This window comes from Lepisosteus oculatus, chromosome 3, assembly GCF_040954835.1.
Source record: "Lepisosteus oculatus isolate fLepOcu1 chromosome 3, fLepOcu1.hap2, whole genome shotgun sequence".
Lineage (NCBI taxonomy): Eukaryota > Metazoa > Chordata > Actinopteri > Semionotiformes > Lepisosteidae > Lepisosteus > Lepisosteus oculatus.
In genome coordinates, this window is record NC_090698.1 from 39,653,809 (window position 1) to 39,670,728 (window position 16,920).

The window sequence follows — 16,920 nt, forward strand, 5'->3', positions numbered from 1 at the left end:
CTGTCTTTATCAGTGTCAGTTCTCTAATCATGAGTTTACAGCAACTCTTTACATATGGTTGTTCAGTCTATAGAACCATAAATATCTCTCATTTTAACTTCTCACTATTTTCATTAAAGCAGTATTAACCTTAGCTCAGGCTTTAATGTGTTCTTCTCTAAGATTTCATGAACCAATTCAGGCAAATAGTTTCTCAAAGAATACTGTGCAGCAGATTCAGATGAATGTGCCCCTGTACATATGGAGAAGATAGTTATAAACAGATACAGATGGTAGGGGGCTCAGGTCTAGAGTCCTCAAAACTTTTGACTTTAATGTTAACAAGAAACAACTGGTTGCTTTAACATACCAAGCACATGAGCAGAATGACCATCTTTGCACAGGCTTTCCCTGTGTGTGGTGCGTGCAATTGCCTCATCCATCTCTTGTTCAGAAACCTAAAAGACAAAAAAAAGATTAAAAAAATGAAAGGAAATTGTTTTCCTTTCATATATATATATATGCTGCTATGACACAGATCTATTATGGCATTCTTCAGCACAGCTCCAGGAGGGCCTTCAGATAGTTGTAGATTTATTTGGAAGAAAATCAATACAACCATCAGCACAGGTGATTAAAGTTAATGTTTCGTGTATTCAGTCACACAGTGAATCATGGTCAAATACAAAGAAAAAATAAATTAATTAAAATGAGAAGCTTGCTTATTGCATTTATTGTTCATATACACAAATCCTAAAGTTAAATTGTGTTATATTATTACTATGGCATCTTAGTGGGTATTGTAATGATTTAATTGAAAAAGCTGAGGTTCAGACCTCCAAGAACTCAAATGATGTCAAATGAAATTAATGAAGTAAAATGTAGAGCTAAAATGAAACACTCTGACATTTGGTCAGAAATAGAAAATCATAAAATCACATTTCCTACATAATACTGGATATGACCACCAGATGGTGCCAAGCAATAAAAACCTATCTAGGGGATTCCTTTGGAGTACACACCGGTGTTGAACACAATGGTGCTAATCCAACCATACCAATTATGCAAAACAAGCCAATTTCATAGTAAAACAAAAACAAAAATTACATTTTGTATGTTTTTGTGTGTAAATATGCTGAGCTACATTTTAGTAGTAAGGTCTTTGGACTTCAGATCAGATGGTCATGAGTTCAAATCCCAGATAGAATGCCTCTGGTCTACAATTAAAGAAGGTACTCATTGGTCACTGTTACAGCATGCAAATAAGTTGCTATGAGTACACAAGTACCTTGCAGTCCGGTAGTCTGAATGACCAGTGCTGCACTTTGGTCCATTTACTCTTTACAAAATTTATTTGGCCGTGAGCTTTGGATTGTTGTTCAGGCTTAATCTTAGACAATGTCCAGACATTCTTAGACTGCGGGGCATTATTTCGGCAAAGCAAAAGCAATTTCTACAGTTACACAAAGGCTTCTGGCCTCTGAAGAGTGGCAGTAGGCCTAAACCAAAATAGAACTGCCGCTATTGCTTGACAGTACATACAATGAAACCTTTGACATGCTTTATCACCATCTGAAGTTCCGCTCTTGAAACAATTCAACACTGACTGAATGATCCATAAGATGCTGTTAAAAAAAACGTATCAGGCCTGTGCATCTGTAAATAGGCATATGCTAAATGCTTCAAGTATTTTCTTGACAAGAAGTTTGCACCTTTGCCTCACTCATTGATGTGTCACCTGCCTAGAGTGAACTTCTGCATTGTTTTCTTAGGAAAATATGATACACTTTCAAAGAAAACGTGTAGGTAAATTCTCTACTGTAAGTGTAGGGTTTTTGTGGACATATAGATCAATTCCTTTCTACTGCTTTTGAGGTTATCTTATGTGGTCTCCCAGATCTGTGAAGGGCTCTGATGTGTTTGTTCACTTGCACATACCTTACCTTGTTGTATGTCTAGAAAAAACACCCTTTCCCACCACCTGAGTATACATTTAAACTTTTCTGTTTAACTGTGCCAGTATTGGGACTTTCCAATTAAATCACCCTTAACACATTTAAGCCAAACTCAGTATCAGGTTTACAATGTTATCATTTCTTAAATATGCAAGATGTGCTAGGGATCACTGAAAATTGAACCTTATGAAAAGAATTCTTTGTCGCCTAAAGGAAATATGCTTTTTTCCATCATAAGTAGAGCAAATATTTTACTTCCTGTCAGTGCCGTAAGAGGATTGGAGTTTCAGGGAGGGGATATTAAACAAGCTAAATGTGAACACAGTAAGACAGAGCTAAGTATTGCTCATTAATAGAAAATATTATCAAAAATGTTAAGTATTTTATTAAAGTTAAACAGAAAGTAAAGAAGATCGTTATAAATATTAGATGTGTACAAAAAGCTGAAATTAAATTGAAAGTTGCATTTCAGCTAAAAGCAAACTGTCTTCAAAGGAAATGTCATTTTTTCAACTGATTTGGAGTCAACAAAAAGTATGTGAGACCTTAAACCTCTCTCTTCCATCTTAATGGGATACAAAGCAGGTAGTATATTAGCACACATCATAAGTATCCTACAGTATTTTAAATCACATAAAAATATATACTGACAAGGCATCTAAAAAGGTTAGTAGATCCATTACAACAGCAGTTGTTGCTTCAAGTGCATCATCGTACTTCCACTATTAAAACTTACAAAGTACAAATGAACACTGCCATATTTGAAGTTACCTTGTAAATCCCCAAAAATGCATGTTTCAATATCACATTTTTAGCAGACGTTTTGTGACAAAAAAGTATTCTAAATGGCAGAAAAAAGTACCTTTTTGAAACCAAATGACCAGTACTTTTCAGTCAATGTAAAAATCCCTGATAATAATGTCAGATGTTTTTTTTTTCCTCACAATTTCTGGTAGCTATTTATATTTTTACAGTAATGTTGAGGAGTGGGCATGTTTATTCTGTGATTTAATATATCTCCGACGGTATCAGCCTGATCATGGGATGAAACACTAAAGCTTACTTTGAGTAAGGGAAGGTATTAGCTTGCAACTAGTATGTGAGGGTATCACTTGCTGTACTGCTGTAGATTCTGTTCTCATTTCAGTGAACAAATAAAATTGAACAGTGAAAAAATAAATTATATTTTGTAGCAAACTGTAGCAATGTTGCAGGGTATGTGAGATTTTGCTTGTTTTCTTTCCTGTAACATATTTACATTTAGGACTCTTGTTTTCCATGTAGTTTCAGTCTTCTGCTTAAATTTCAGATAATAATCTTGTCCCATATGAGCTCCATATAGTGTTCAAAATTCAGGCTTAACTACTGAACATGAAGTTGAGGAATTTGTATGTATGAAAGACTTCATATGAATTTTATTTTGGGTATCCTCATCAAAAAGTAAGATAATTATGCATAATAATGGAATAAACACTAGTCTTCTTGTAGCTGAAAGAGATAAAACTAAAATATATTGAGCCCCAAAGAACTTCTGTGTATCAACACCTTAGTGTTATTTGTGGTTTCTACTATTCTGTGCATCTTCTGATGAAATCCTGTTTGTCTGCGGCTGCTGGGACAAGCTGTTCTCTAAATGGGCCCTGGAGCTACGTGCATGCAAAGGTTATGCAGCACCCATGGGTGGAGAAAGGAGTGAATGAAGCCCCCTGTACTGGTGGTTTTTGGTGTCATGGGTGTCATGTGCTCAGGAAACTCCCAATCATTCCCTCACCTGGCTTGGGGGACAAATGAAGAGCTGTCTTTTCATGTATTCTTTGTTATTACTGGCTGTTCAATAAAAAGTGCACTTGTGCCACTTTGACCTAATGTGAGTGCACGTCATTCATTCTAGAACCCACTAATGATTTGTGACCAAAACCACGGAAAAAGTGTCAATAGTATTTCCCTTTAAACCCCGAAATTAGAGCAAGTTACAGCTGCTTCTTTACAGGATTACAGCATGTCTGATGTTTGAATAAAAACTTGACAGATATGACTATGAATTCTTCAATAACAGGTAGAAAGCCATTACATTAACCAGACCTGCCTCTGCAACCAATTACACTACTGACATGTTTAAAGGAGCACAGCTTGAGTACAAGCTTTCCTTCTATACGTTCTGAAAGGTATTTTTGCATTTTGGTTCTTTAAAGAATGAACATGGAAAACGAGCAATATACAGTAATTATTTGAACTGTAGCCAGTCTAAGTGCTCCTTCTGTGTCTACATTTGTTATGGGATTGTTCTTGACTGTCATCAAATATGATTTGCTATCCTTAAGAGACACGCACATTCACTTGGCAAGGGGAAAAAAAAATTAAGATGTCATCCAGGGCTTTAAAAAATCATAGGCAGCATGGACTTTCGGTATTCCCTCATTCTGAATAACACATTTATCTTTATGCACTCATGGCCTCCAAAAGAACTATACATATTTCTAGCCTGTGGCAGAAAAGCAGAGTGCTTCAACACAAACGCCATATGTAAAAAAATTAATCAAGTCTTACTTTTGGATTGGGATGTCGACTGATGATCAGACTCACAGGACCGGGCCCACACTCACTGAGAATGGCATAAGCTTCGCTCAGGGCAGCATGGCGCAGACTTACAGAGTCCACTTCTAGAACCTGGTCTCCACGGCTATCCATTGGGTAGTAAGAGAGGATGGAATTGGTTATCAAGTACTTCAGTCTCTTTGCAGTCCTAATGTCAACCTTTCCCGACATTGTGACTCGTTATACTTACAAGGAAACCGGCTTATCTTTAGAAGAGTAAAACATCAGTGGTTCTCAGATTGGGTTCTTAAGAAAATCTTGGGGGATACACCAGAAATCTTTTTCTCTAGCATGTGACATCTACCTTGTTTATACTTATCAATAGAAATTACATGACTCATTTATTCTGAGCCTCCAGCCATGTCATTACTGATTTAATTAACAGAAGTTATCAACATATTGATATAATACAATGAGTTAGCATTGGTGTCAGTTCAAAGCATCATACTGTATGCAAAAGAGTTTCCCCAAGTTCATACAGTCTAAAAATCTTTGATCAAGCTGGAAGAACACCATCTTTACCAAACCCACAGAACTAAGTGGTCGTTGAATACGGTGGGTGAATGAGTCTAAAAAGCTAACAAGATCATTAATAGCACTATATTTAGTGTTCTGCCTTCTCAGTATTTATTTTGCTTCTTTTGGAATCCCTTAAGCTTACCTTGGGTTAATTCTATTTCCCAGCCAAAAACACAGTAAATCTTTAAATGATGAAATGAGGATAGCTGCTTTCAATCTGCATCTCAGTTTCTGAGGGCTTTGCTTCACCAAACTCTCAAGCACAGAATACAGATGCTACTGATTACTCAGTACTCATACTGTTTCACTCTAATTTCTGTTTACCAACTGATATATTACTCTTGCTGGAATTCTGCAAGTGTTTTGAGTCCAGCTCCAACCTTGAGCAGCCTTGGTGTTTGACGTTTCCCCTAAATCAGGACTACAATTTCTAATAAAAGGCAATAGCAAACGTTCATTCTTCAACTGACAAAGCTTGTAATTAAAAAACAAAAGTGGGAAAGATGCACTGGCATTATTCATGTGAGTGATGTACTTGTTACTAAGTAACACAAGCAGAATGAACAAAAAAAAGAAGTGACAGACCCAATTGCACGTTTGTATTAATTGTGCTGCTTCATTCATGAGGACAGTGAAAATAAACCTATGAGAAAAGCTAACTAGTCACAGGTGTTCAGTAAGTGGAAACACATGGGTTAAGATGTTTTGGAACTTGCTCTCTAAGATAAAGCAAATAATGGAAGATACATGGAAAATCATGGTTTTGTTTAATTGTTATTACTGCTCATTTCTTAGTAATTTAATGAGGATTTCAAACACCATGTCTGTCTCTGCTAAGATGGGAAAAGCATGCAGAATTCTGGCAGGAGTATTATTTTTAACCGAGAGTAGGTATAGGTAGTGTAACACAATTATGACTATATTACAATATTTATGGTGGCAAAAAACATACTAAAACCCTTAGTTAAACTGGGATATAGTGAGGTCTCCGACCCCTGATTACCATTTAAAGTGAGGTCTCTGTGTGATCTCATATAGTGCAGATGGGGGATAGTGCTTGGTTAATGAGTTGGGAAGATTTTTAATTGATAAATATACCCTAAGGGTGCAATTTAGAGTCATTCAGCCTAAGCAGCATGTCACTGTGTAAAGGCCGGAACACTCAGCAAAACCCTTGTGAGCACAGAAAAAAACATATAAACTTTACACAGGCAGGTACTCAAAGTTGGAATGAAACCCAGGACTCTAGAGCTGAGAGGCTGGTATGCTAAATCACCTTCTTATTGTTGGCAGAACTGAGATCTAGAAACTCTTGCCGACTTTACTTTCCTTGTTTATATGCTTGCTTATTTATTAAATGATCCATTCTTGATTCTAATTCTAATCATTCAGATCTCACAAAAACACAAGTATCCATTTAAAGAGACAAGTGTGTTTTTTTAATCAAGCTGGAATCAAATACAATGTATTCAATAATACATATTATTAAAAGGAGAACAGAACAGTGGCAAAACAAATGAAATGGCTAAACAACACAGTTTGTGCATTGTAGGATGTGCAACTGATTAAATACACACCAGTTTTTAATGAACATTACTATATTGTCTGGAAAACTACATAAATCTACCAAGCACACTAAAGCCCTATCAATTGCTCCTGAAATGTAATTCAAATACATCATTATTTTAGAAAAAACTTTGCATGGTAAATACATTAAGATTTCTAACTGTACAATACAGCGTATTGAAGGAGCAGCTCACCTTAGCCGGCCATCCATCTTTGCCACGGACCCGGGCGCAAGGCTATGAATATAGATGCCTGGAAAACTATTCTCCAAAGTGAGGCAACAGGCTCCAATTCCAAGTCCAACCCCTGGCTCTAAACATACAAGGACCAGGGCAATAAACTGTTAATTTGCATACCTCAGTGTATCCCAGACAGAATGCTTTACAGATTTGTTCATATACCAAAAGAAATAAGAAAATGTCATACAGAAGAACTGATTATTTTTATTCTGATGTTCTGTAGATTCTGATATACAGTACATATACTACAATAACATTCTGCTCTTGGAAGTGCAACGGAAGCCAATGGAACTATATAGAGGCCTCTGAAGGCTTCCTGTTTTCTTGGGGTCTAAAAGGAGGTAATTAACTGAAAACATTCAACATTCATAGCAGCAAGCATCAACATGGTAAGGTTCAGAAAGGTCTTCAAAGACTACAGGAAAGTGGTCTTTGACCTCCTCAAGTTGGGGGATGGAAATAAAATATCCACAAAAGGCTGAATCAATTCTAGTGTCCATAAAATGAATTTAAACTTATTGGTATTGTAGCAACCCTGCCAGGAAAAGGATGTACAGTAATTGTTTCTGATCACCCCTGGTTATTAAACAAGTGTATGTTTCCATTTCTGTCAGCTTCAAGATGCAAATTGTTGAAAACTACAATTTTAAGAGGCTTGCGTGAATTTAGTATTCCTAGCTAGGCTGCACTGAAAATGCCTCTTCTGAGGGCAAACCACAAAAAAAGAGATGACTCAGACTTAATAAATGTAATTTGATGAAAATTGAAATAATTAAATTACCATTTCATGGTCAGATGAAATGAAAAATAAACTTTTTGGACAGGCTCATTAGAGTTAAAAAAGATTAACCTCTTGCCCACGGTATTGTTTGGGGTCTATTGAGTTTTGGTGTTGTTTTGAATCTACAGGTCCTGAAACCTCAAGATAGGAAGATAGGAACTCCTGAACATACCAGGACATTCTGGCCAGACATTTGTTTGTTTTTTGTGCCAAGAAGCTCTAGCTTGGCTGGAAATAGATATTCCAGCATGACAATGATCAAAAGCATATATCCAGATTGGCAAAGGAATGGTTACCTGCACTCAAATTAAATGACAGGCCATCTAAATCCCCATACCTCAGCCCAATTAAACTTGTTTTGAATTTGTAATTCAAACTCAAGATGGCAGTTTACTAATGGAACTGGGTTCAAAAAGTTTTAAGGACTTTGATCAACCGTACATGGATAAATGGTAAAAAGTTCCCCTCTGAAGTGCCAGAACTTCATACCACATTAGAGGTGGCATTTGGACACTGTATTTCTTGCAAGAGGTGACTTTGCTAAGTAATAACTATGGATGACCCTTGTGTTATCTGAACATAAATTGTTTATTTAAAACAAATATTGTTTTGATCTGAACATTGCTATTAATATTACTGTATATCATTTTACATTTTTAAGCAAGAAATATGATCCAATCTGTAAAACATTCCATTATTTAAAATGCATTGTTCCAATTTCAACAGAGATATGAATAAATGTGCATAGCAATACCACATAAAGGCATATTGTTGCAAATCAAAACATTCAGTGATATGATTTTATACTCTGACTCTTCACCTATTAAATACATGTGTCCACAGTGTGTTTTTATTTTTCACCCCCTTTATTTTTTTAATTGCTCATAATATGTGCAGTATATAAGGAATCTATATTTTTATGCATATAAATTCCCATGAAGTGCAGGTGAGAGATGTGGGGATGAGAGAATAATCCTCACTCCCAGCATATTCTTGCCACTGAGTGATGATGATACATACTATAGATCAGTGCACTTTTGTTTTCCACTGATGGAATCCAAGTTTTTTTTTTTGTTTTATTCTTACTCACCAAGCCTAAACTATTATATACAGTATACTCAATCACAACCTGCAAGTAACTCCAAACCTGACTGCAATTTGTTTAATTTGATTTTCAAAACATTTAATAAATAACTAGTATTAATTTTAACAGTTGTCTTAAGCAACCCAGCAAGATGTAAATTAAATGTTTTCATAGCCATGTAGCTTACAAGGTGTATATAGATAAACTGTACAAGTACAACTGATTTATTTGAGAAAAGATGGCTCTAAAGTCAAAGAATGTATAATGTTTACAATAACAAAAAGTACTCTGCAAAATGGAATTGATATAATATTGTCATATCTTTTGATTTCTCATGCCTCTCAGACTTGTACTATATACAGTATGTATGTACTAAAGGGGAACTTCAGTCCAAATTTCTCAGTCCGGATATTAAATCTTGGTAACAAAATATATTGACAGTATCACAAAATTTGACAAATTCCGAATTAAGCACAAAATCACGAACTTTTTGAAAGTACCATATAGTTGCCATGTTGTTGCTGGTCTCACCATGGGTGGGAGCGAGAGTCTGTGCAAATTGTGACATGAATGCCCCTTCCTGCTCAGTAGTCACTGTAATGACTAATGTAATGCAATATATGAGTGAATCAGTCCACGCTGAGCAAGCAGACATTTCATTGCAGAAATGTTTCAATGTGATCTAGACATAAAAATAACAAGTAGTATTTGTCGGCAAAACTGTCTCAAAATTGAAAGCAATAATTTGTATTGGATTAAAAGTAATGCATTCACAAGCCTGTTTGTTTACACTGTAATAGACCCACTTCGTGTCACCGGACGTTTTGCCCCATTCTGAATTACAATGACAGCAATATGGTGCTCTACATATCTGGAAATTTCTCCTATTTTGTGATGTAAAATTGAGGTATTACACCCTACTGTGTACATTTTACTTTTCATTGTGGTTTGAAATGCATTCATCAACATCGATTCTAACCTTGAAATATAAAAATAGCATTGCAGTTTCCCTTTGAGGTCTATATCCTCAGGGATCAGGTAAATATAGGACTTCGGGGCAAATCTGAAAGTTACTACATTTTTCAGTAGTTACTTTCATCCAATCTGACATATGCAGATATGTCTAAGATGTGAAAAAAGCTGAGTTAATCATGTTTCCATGTAAGTACAACAAACAATTGTGCAACTAAAATAACATACAAAACAAAATGACAAGAAAGCTAGCACTATCTAGAATAGAGTTACAATAGCCTAGGAAGGAGAACACCAGGGCCTGGAATAAGAATTGTGTAGAATAGTTGATAAGAAGAGGTAATGATGGAGTCAAGAGGAAAAGAGCAAAAGAGATTCACAGAGGGGAAGAAGGGAAGAAAAGGTGTTGGGCTTCGTGTTTAAGATTATGGGAGTTCAAAGACTAGCTGTGAGATAGGTAGAGTTACTGGGAGTAAAATAAAATCTGAGCATCACTGACATAAAAATCTTTGGGAAGGGAAGAGAGGACCAAGGGAGCAAGTGGAAGTGAACTTAGGGAAGATTTACCCTAACTTTGGGTAAGGAGCAGAGATGGAGCCTTACCAGTGTAACAGGTACAGTATGGGGGAACAAGGTGTAGACCATGCTAAAAAATCCTAGGTCAACAAGTGTTGCCAGGACAACAGAGTGACCCATTATGTGAAAGGCAGCAAAAAGGTCAACAAGGATTAAAACAGAAGACAAAGCAGAGTGAGGTAGAATGAGTTGAGTGAAAAGAATCAATAAGAGAGAGGAGAGAAGTTTCCATCTACTTAAGCAGTACAAGAGGAAAGTCAGAGAACTGGTAGTGGACTGTCAACTTGAGAATCTGAGAGAGAAAGGCCAGAGGAGAAATCATATGATAACTAGGGTTAAGGGATCAAGTGTGACTTTTTTCTAAAGAAGTGTTTTTGATAGGGGGAAAGCAGCGTGAGAGCAAAGAGGTGATTAAACAGAGGAATTATAGGAAAAGAGACTGGGGGCAGCAGCCATGAAGAGATTAGTGAGGGTCTTAAGTGCAAGTGATAAGTTTATGGCCCTCGATCAAGTAGGAGATGTCAGTGTTTGATGGAGGTGTGAAGGAGGAGAACAAGGCAGAACCAGTGAGGAATGTGGGATTATGTAGGGACTGAGGTGACTGAAAGCTGAAGTTGATGTGTTGAAGTATTTGTGCATATTAGGCATTTTAAAAGAGAAGGAAAGGTCATTGAGTGAGACAAAAAAAGAAGGGAGGACAAGGTGAAGAGCTTAAGAGAAATGTTGACAGAAATCCAGATTATAGATTGAAAATAGAAGTGCATGACAGAGACCATTGCTGAAGAGAGGGATGAAAGCAGAGTGAGATATAGATCCAATGTAGAAAGTAAAATGACCCCAAAGCTAGATATATTTGTGGTTAAACAGACTGCCTATACTAGGTATTTCTCAAAAATGCTTTCAAATGTAAAAAATCATAACTGCATACAGTTTATGGTTTGTGATCATTTGCGTAGCAAGGAATTCTTCAGTAAATAGAAGAATATTGAGAAAAGTGCAAGAATACTTAGGTAAGTAAAATGAATAAAAAATGTCTGTAAAATGTTATTTTACCATGTGACAATACTGTTCAACGAAAACTTTTTTAGAAACAGAAGATCACTTAAAAATAAACTTAGTCATTAATTATAATTGAATAACATGCCCTACATGTAGTTTAGATTACAAAGAAATGTAGAACCAGTCACAATTATGAATTTACCTAAACACTGATGAATATCGCTTGATAGAGTGGGGGTTTATTGTGGGGGATGTTAACTGGATGTTAGAGTTTGGAACATCCCTTTCATTTGTCAGCATCTGTTCCATTTTTCCTTCCTTTTCTGTTTGCAATAACCACATGAAGAAGTAATTCATCCTGAGACACTCTGCCTTCAATGAATGTGTATCAGCAGAATTGCAGCATACAACTAGCAAGTTTTACCAGAATGTTGCAAGAATGACACACTTGGTTCTTATAATCTAGCTTATGAACATCTTTGGTTGACTACACCTTCTGTCATTGCGATGCCTTCGGTTAAATGTCAGAATAGAATTATCAGTAGCAAATTCTGATTACCAGATGGTGTCTTTTGTTTATTTATTATGTTTTGGAAGGAAACTTGTCAATTCCAGGTAAATTCAAAATTCAGATAAAATGTCTCTGTTATTAAATTGTTTGTACTGAATTACCTAGCCCTATTTTCTTGCCCTTTTTTTCTTCAAAATACTGAATGGCCCTACTTTACTATTACAATAGTATGAACAGTACTTGATGGTCACCATACATACGCACAGCAACATTTCACACTTAAGACCTTGTCTAGTCAGATGAATATAAGGGTATTTACCTTTGTTAAGAGTCACCTCCATGATGATACGGTCCTTCGGCCCAGGACCCTTCCTACAGGCAGCGTCTCCATCCTCGAAACTCGGAGGGATGGGGGTGCCCCCACTGGCATTGGAGTTGGGGGAGCTGGAGCGGCTAAGCAGGGTGGGGGTGGGGCAGGGTGTCAGACTGGGGCTCCGCAATCGGGTCCTCACTGTCAGGGTCACCACCCCCTTCTTTAGCTGCTGGAGGACCAATCCATCACATTTTAGAAAGACAGCTCACCTGTCTTTGTCCCTCCTTTTAAAGAGTCCTCCAAGAAATGTTGATCTCATTGTTTCACATATCCTTTGACAATTGTATTAAAAGGATACTTCTATAAACTCTTCGAATTATAGATTTCTCTAGTGGTTTAATAACTACCTAAATTATCCAGAAAGAATATGTTTCATATGTTCCAAAAAAACTGGATGCCTGTCACACTAATTGACCTGTATGAGACAAAGTTGCTGTTGATTAAATATGTATTTGGTTTTCTGTATTATCTCCTCTGATTAATCCGAATGAATTTGTGCCCTCCTTTGACAGGACCCATACGTGTGCTTGTTGCATCCTAATTGGAACAGAAAGAGTTAACCCTAGTCATCCCTTGCCTCTTCCATCTTCTAAAACACTCCCATTGTATTACAATGTTAGCTCTTTTCATTTAATGTGATTGACGGACAACAGACGTACAAGACAGGACTTATCATCATTATCCCAAGTTTGGCCAACCACACACTACAGAAATCAATTACCTCAAGTAAAGGCTGCTATACTAAAGATTATACAGTGTTTTTTTATCACATTGTCTGCCAACTGCAATGGATTTACAACAGAAAGCAATGTAAATGTATTGGGTTTCAAATTGTGTGTATGAAAAACTAAGAGAGCTATACACTTGAGCATTCCACACATGTTCATCACCCACATATCATGCAGCAGGTATATTCTGTTCTTAAAACTGACAGCTTTTGTTTTCCACAAATGTTTTGGCTCTTCCAGCAAGTCTCTAAAATAGACCACAGATTCTCCAATACTTGTGCTAAGATAACTGATTGGTTTGCCAGTCATACAATCTGGCAAAACACTTCATAGGTGAGTTTTCTCTTTTGCGGGAGGTTTTTTTGTTCTGCCCTCAACATTCTTCACAACATCTCATCAAAAGAATATGACAGCAGTTTGAATGCAGTAATATTGAAACACTCCTGGCAGAATTGTCCTAAATCTCTAACAGAATTAAAATAAAAGCACTCATCTTAAGATTCCAAAAGCCCAGGACAAGTAAAGTGAACTGACAAAACTCTCACAATAGTGCTGTAGAAGACAACTTTCAAGTCACTTCTTCAGAAACATTACAGTTGACTTTGCTTTCCGTTAATTTACCAGTTACATCAGAATATAAGAGGTGTTTTAATAAACTGTAAGAATTAAATACTACTAGCATAATACATTGAATAATAAATCTAATCAATTAACTTGCTGTACTTTCATTTGAAAAAAAAACTGCAATATAATGTACAATATTCATACTGTATCAACATTCAACTGATTGAACTATTTACTTCTGAAATAACCCAAAGATAACAGTTCCTCAAACCATAAGAAATACTTTAATATGATTCCCACCACGTTATATTTCAGACCTTATTTTACAGAATTATTTCTTCTACAGTTATTTATTTCTGCTTTAGGAAAAGTTTCCAATGTTTTTGGGAGCTTGGGTTTAATCGCTAACAGGAATTTAAATTTTAAAAAAGGAATCATGTTGTATTAAATCTCACTTTATACTGTACATCAGTGTGCAAACTTCTTTACAAACTTGATTGTTTCTGCTATAACAGTTCCATGCAAGGTCAAATTAGACAACTTACTATATTGTATACAGTATTAGGCTAATTCTTTTCAGACACATACAAATAGAAAAAAATACACAACCACTTAAGGTAAAATGCAAATGATTGTTTTAGAAAGATGATCTTAGTCATCTTCACAAAATAGATGATATCAGGGATGAGCTTTCAGGAAGATTTTTTCTTGCTTATCATGCCTTTCCAGCCAAGAAGAAGCAGATGTGGTAACTTAGTGACTTAGTTTTTAATTTGTTTCCTGAATCATATGGTTCAAAATATAGGTATTTTTTACTTGTTTTTGATGTCAATTATATTGTGAAACATTTCTTAAAATTTGTTTTTTTGTACACGGCTTAAATTAATTTAGAATAAATTTGCACTGAACAGCTAGAAATGTGTACATATACACACTGATTTTTTAAAGACATTGTCTTCTAATACAACATAGGATACACAAAAAAAAATAGATTTAAAAATACAATTACTTAAAAAACTATATTTGTATGGTCTTTACAACAGGAAGAAAAGATGTTTGATGTTCATACTTGAGATCACATACAGTCCCTAATGAGTCTACAGCATTAACGTGCTTCTGCTGTTGACATTCAGAGGAGAGTCTGCCATGTACAGTAGTTACCTTAAAGGTCTGGATTGCCTGCTGATGAGTCAGGCCCTGCAAAGACTCGCCATTTACTTCTAGGATTTCATCACCTGAGAGCAAGACAATAGCAGACAAAAGCAGTTACTATGACACCTCAAAAGAAAACATCTAAGACATTTCTTGTAAATTATAAAACAGACATTTTAGGTAGATAATGATATAATTGCTGAGAAATATCTTTGGTTATCAGATATGTACAAGTGGAATTTTTAAAGAAACGTTTTTAAAAGTTTTTTTTTCCTTAATTTGATAAGACCAAAATTTACATTAATAGTTCAAAGGGTCTTTTTCCATTAGAAAAATATAAAAAAAGTTCCATAACTAATAGGATCTGAGAAATACTTTGAGCTTCCTCTAGATATCTCTAAAATCATATTCAATAAAACTTTTATTCTTACTTTTATTACAGCCAAAAGTGCTGATGCTGAAAAGTATTGTGACTACAGAGGCCTGCAATATTTAAAGCAGTGGATTATGCAGTTTTCCCACAGCATTTGGGAGTCAACGGTATATTATTCTCCTGCATTAACATATACATCAGACCACGCATAATGTGCAGAAGTGGTTCTGTTGTCCAATTTGGGGTGCACATTGTGGGCATTTGATGTCTTGAAGGATGAGACGTTTAGAACTGGAGTTAAGCACATGACAGTGGAGATGATAATTATCATCCCCATGGCCTGACATGCACAGCCATTGTACAGAGCACGTCCGTGTTTTTGCTTACTCAGTTTTGTGACAGGTCTTGTGTTGCTTACTCAGCTCACTTTGACCATAATTTGCCCAAAGCAAGGTCCATTGTCGGCCTGTCAGAGTTGCTTATTTTAATATGGCAAGTCTCTCCATTTTCTTTAACCCATGAAGCTTAATGTCTTAAGCCTCTGTTTGGAAGGATAGTCTTTAAAGTAACAGCCTTAGACTGACCTTTTGGTGGATAGGATTTTTTCATAAATCTATTACACATCTTTTTTTTCTACAGATGCCTTATCGCGTCTTAGGGCCAAGTTTGTATTCTGAATACAAAGGGGATATTCTAAAACAGACCCTCTTTAAGCCTTCCATCTGCTGCTGCTGCTCCATTGGGAAAAATGGTCTTGACAAAAATTCCCATCCGTCCACGAGCAGAGTCCTGGCCACCAACAATGCTAAAGCCCAGACCCTACCACACAACAGGAAATTAAAAAAAACAACAGATTTGCACAGAATTTCTATTTACAACATACCTACATAATCTGTACACAAACGATCCAGACTATTCTGGAGGTTTGGCATTTATAATAGTAGTTTTGATACTGCCATTCATAATTAAACGATGAACAGATGCATAGAATTTCTTAAAACAAGAAAGTATTATCAAGCTTAATTTCAGATTGTACAAAAAGATCAGTTTACTTTTAAGTGTGTGTATAGTCTATATGTCTGTAAATCTGCCAAAGCAAATTAAGGTATAATGGAATATTTACACATCCTACAATTGTGACAGAGAAATAGCTTGCACGGAAAATGTCTACTTCAAAAATGCATTAGGCAAGAAATGGCTCACGTTACTCTATATGACTGAAAGCATCCCAGATGTCAAAATAACACAGTTCTGAACCAACTTTTTATTTGATTTGATTTTACTTCATTTTATTTCAAATAGAAGGAAATTTCTTTATTCCCTCATTTGCAAATTCAAAAGACACTGATACATTTATCAGGCTATTTAAAAGGAACCTAGCCCTTGGGTGCGGATACTTCTGTTCACCAATCCCAATGTTGTATGTGGAAAACCTACGCAGAAAATGGAGATGAAGTGAAAAGAAACTGGATGCTCACCTTGCCTTGTCCTTTCATGAGAACTATATTGGAGATAATAGATGGCTGGGCCAGTCGCCATGGAGACTCCACTTGAACAGTGCTTAGGGAGCGTGCTGATTTCTTCACTATTTGATACTCCTGTACAGGGTAAATAAACACAGCCCCAGAGGAAATGAACTCAGTGCTTAAGCTCTGAAAGCAACCCACTGTAAATGTGTGTATATCAATCTTGGGAAAACTGCTTCATATGGCACAACATTTTTGACAGGCATGGCCTGCATGTAGGATCTCCCATCTCATCTGTTTGTTTTAGGCCATGGCTTGTGTGTACAGAAAATATCAAAAAGTTAAAGAACTATAACACTAGAGGCCTAGTCCAAACATTGCCAATTGCTCAAAATGATGTCTACTGTATGTCTGCAATGTATAAATGAAACATATAAAAAACATTGTACCTACAGTTATTTCTCACTAATGTATAATTATGTTTTATC

General features: G+C 36.0%; 1 protein-coding gene across 6 annotated transcripts in view; it reads right to left on the minus strand.

The window, feature by feature from the left end:
• pdzd2 (PDZ domain containing 2) overlaps nt 1-16,920 on the minus strand; it is a 174,593-nt gene that overhangs the window by 22,425 nt on the left and 135,248 nt on the right. For 5 of the 6 annotated variants that reach the window (XM_015365188.2, XM_015365195.2, XM_015365179.2 and 2 more), the window contains 7 exons: nt 16,445-16,564; nt 15,671-15,785; nt 14,603-14,676; nt 12,096-12,318; nt 6,809-6,926; nt 4,482-4,614; nt 350-437 (listed from right to left, as the gene is read on the minus strand). In XM_015365188.2, coding sequence (XP_015220674.2) covers nt 350-437; nt 4,482-4,614; nt 6,809-6,926; nt 12,096-12,318; nt 14,603-14,676; nt 15,671-15,785; nt 16,445-16,564 — 871 coding nt within the window. The remainder of the gene's footprint in view (nt 1-349; nt 438-4,481; nt 4,615-6,808; nt 6,927-12,095; nt 12,319-14,602; nt 14,677-15,670; nt 15,786-16,444; nt 16,565-16,920) is intronic. The other variant, XM_015365215.2, reaches the window with a different exon arrangement.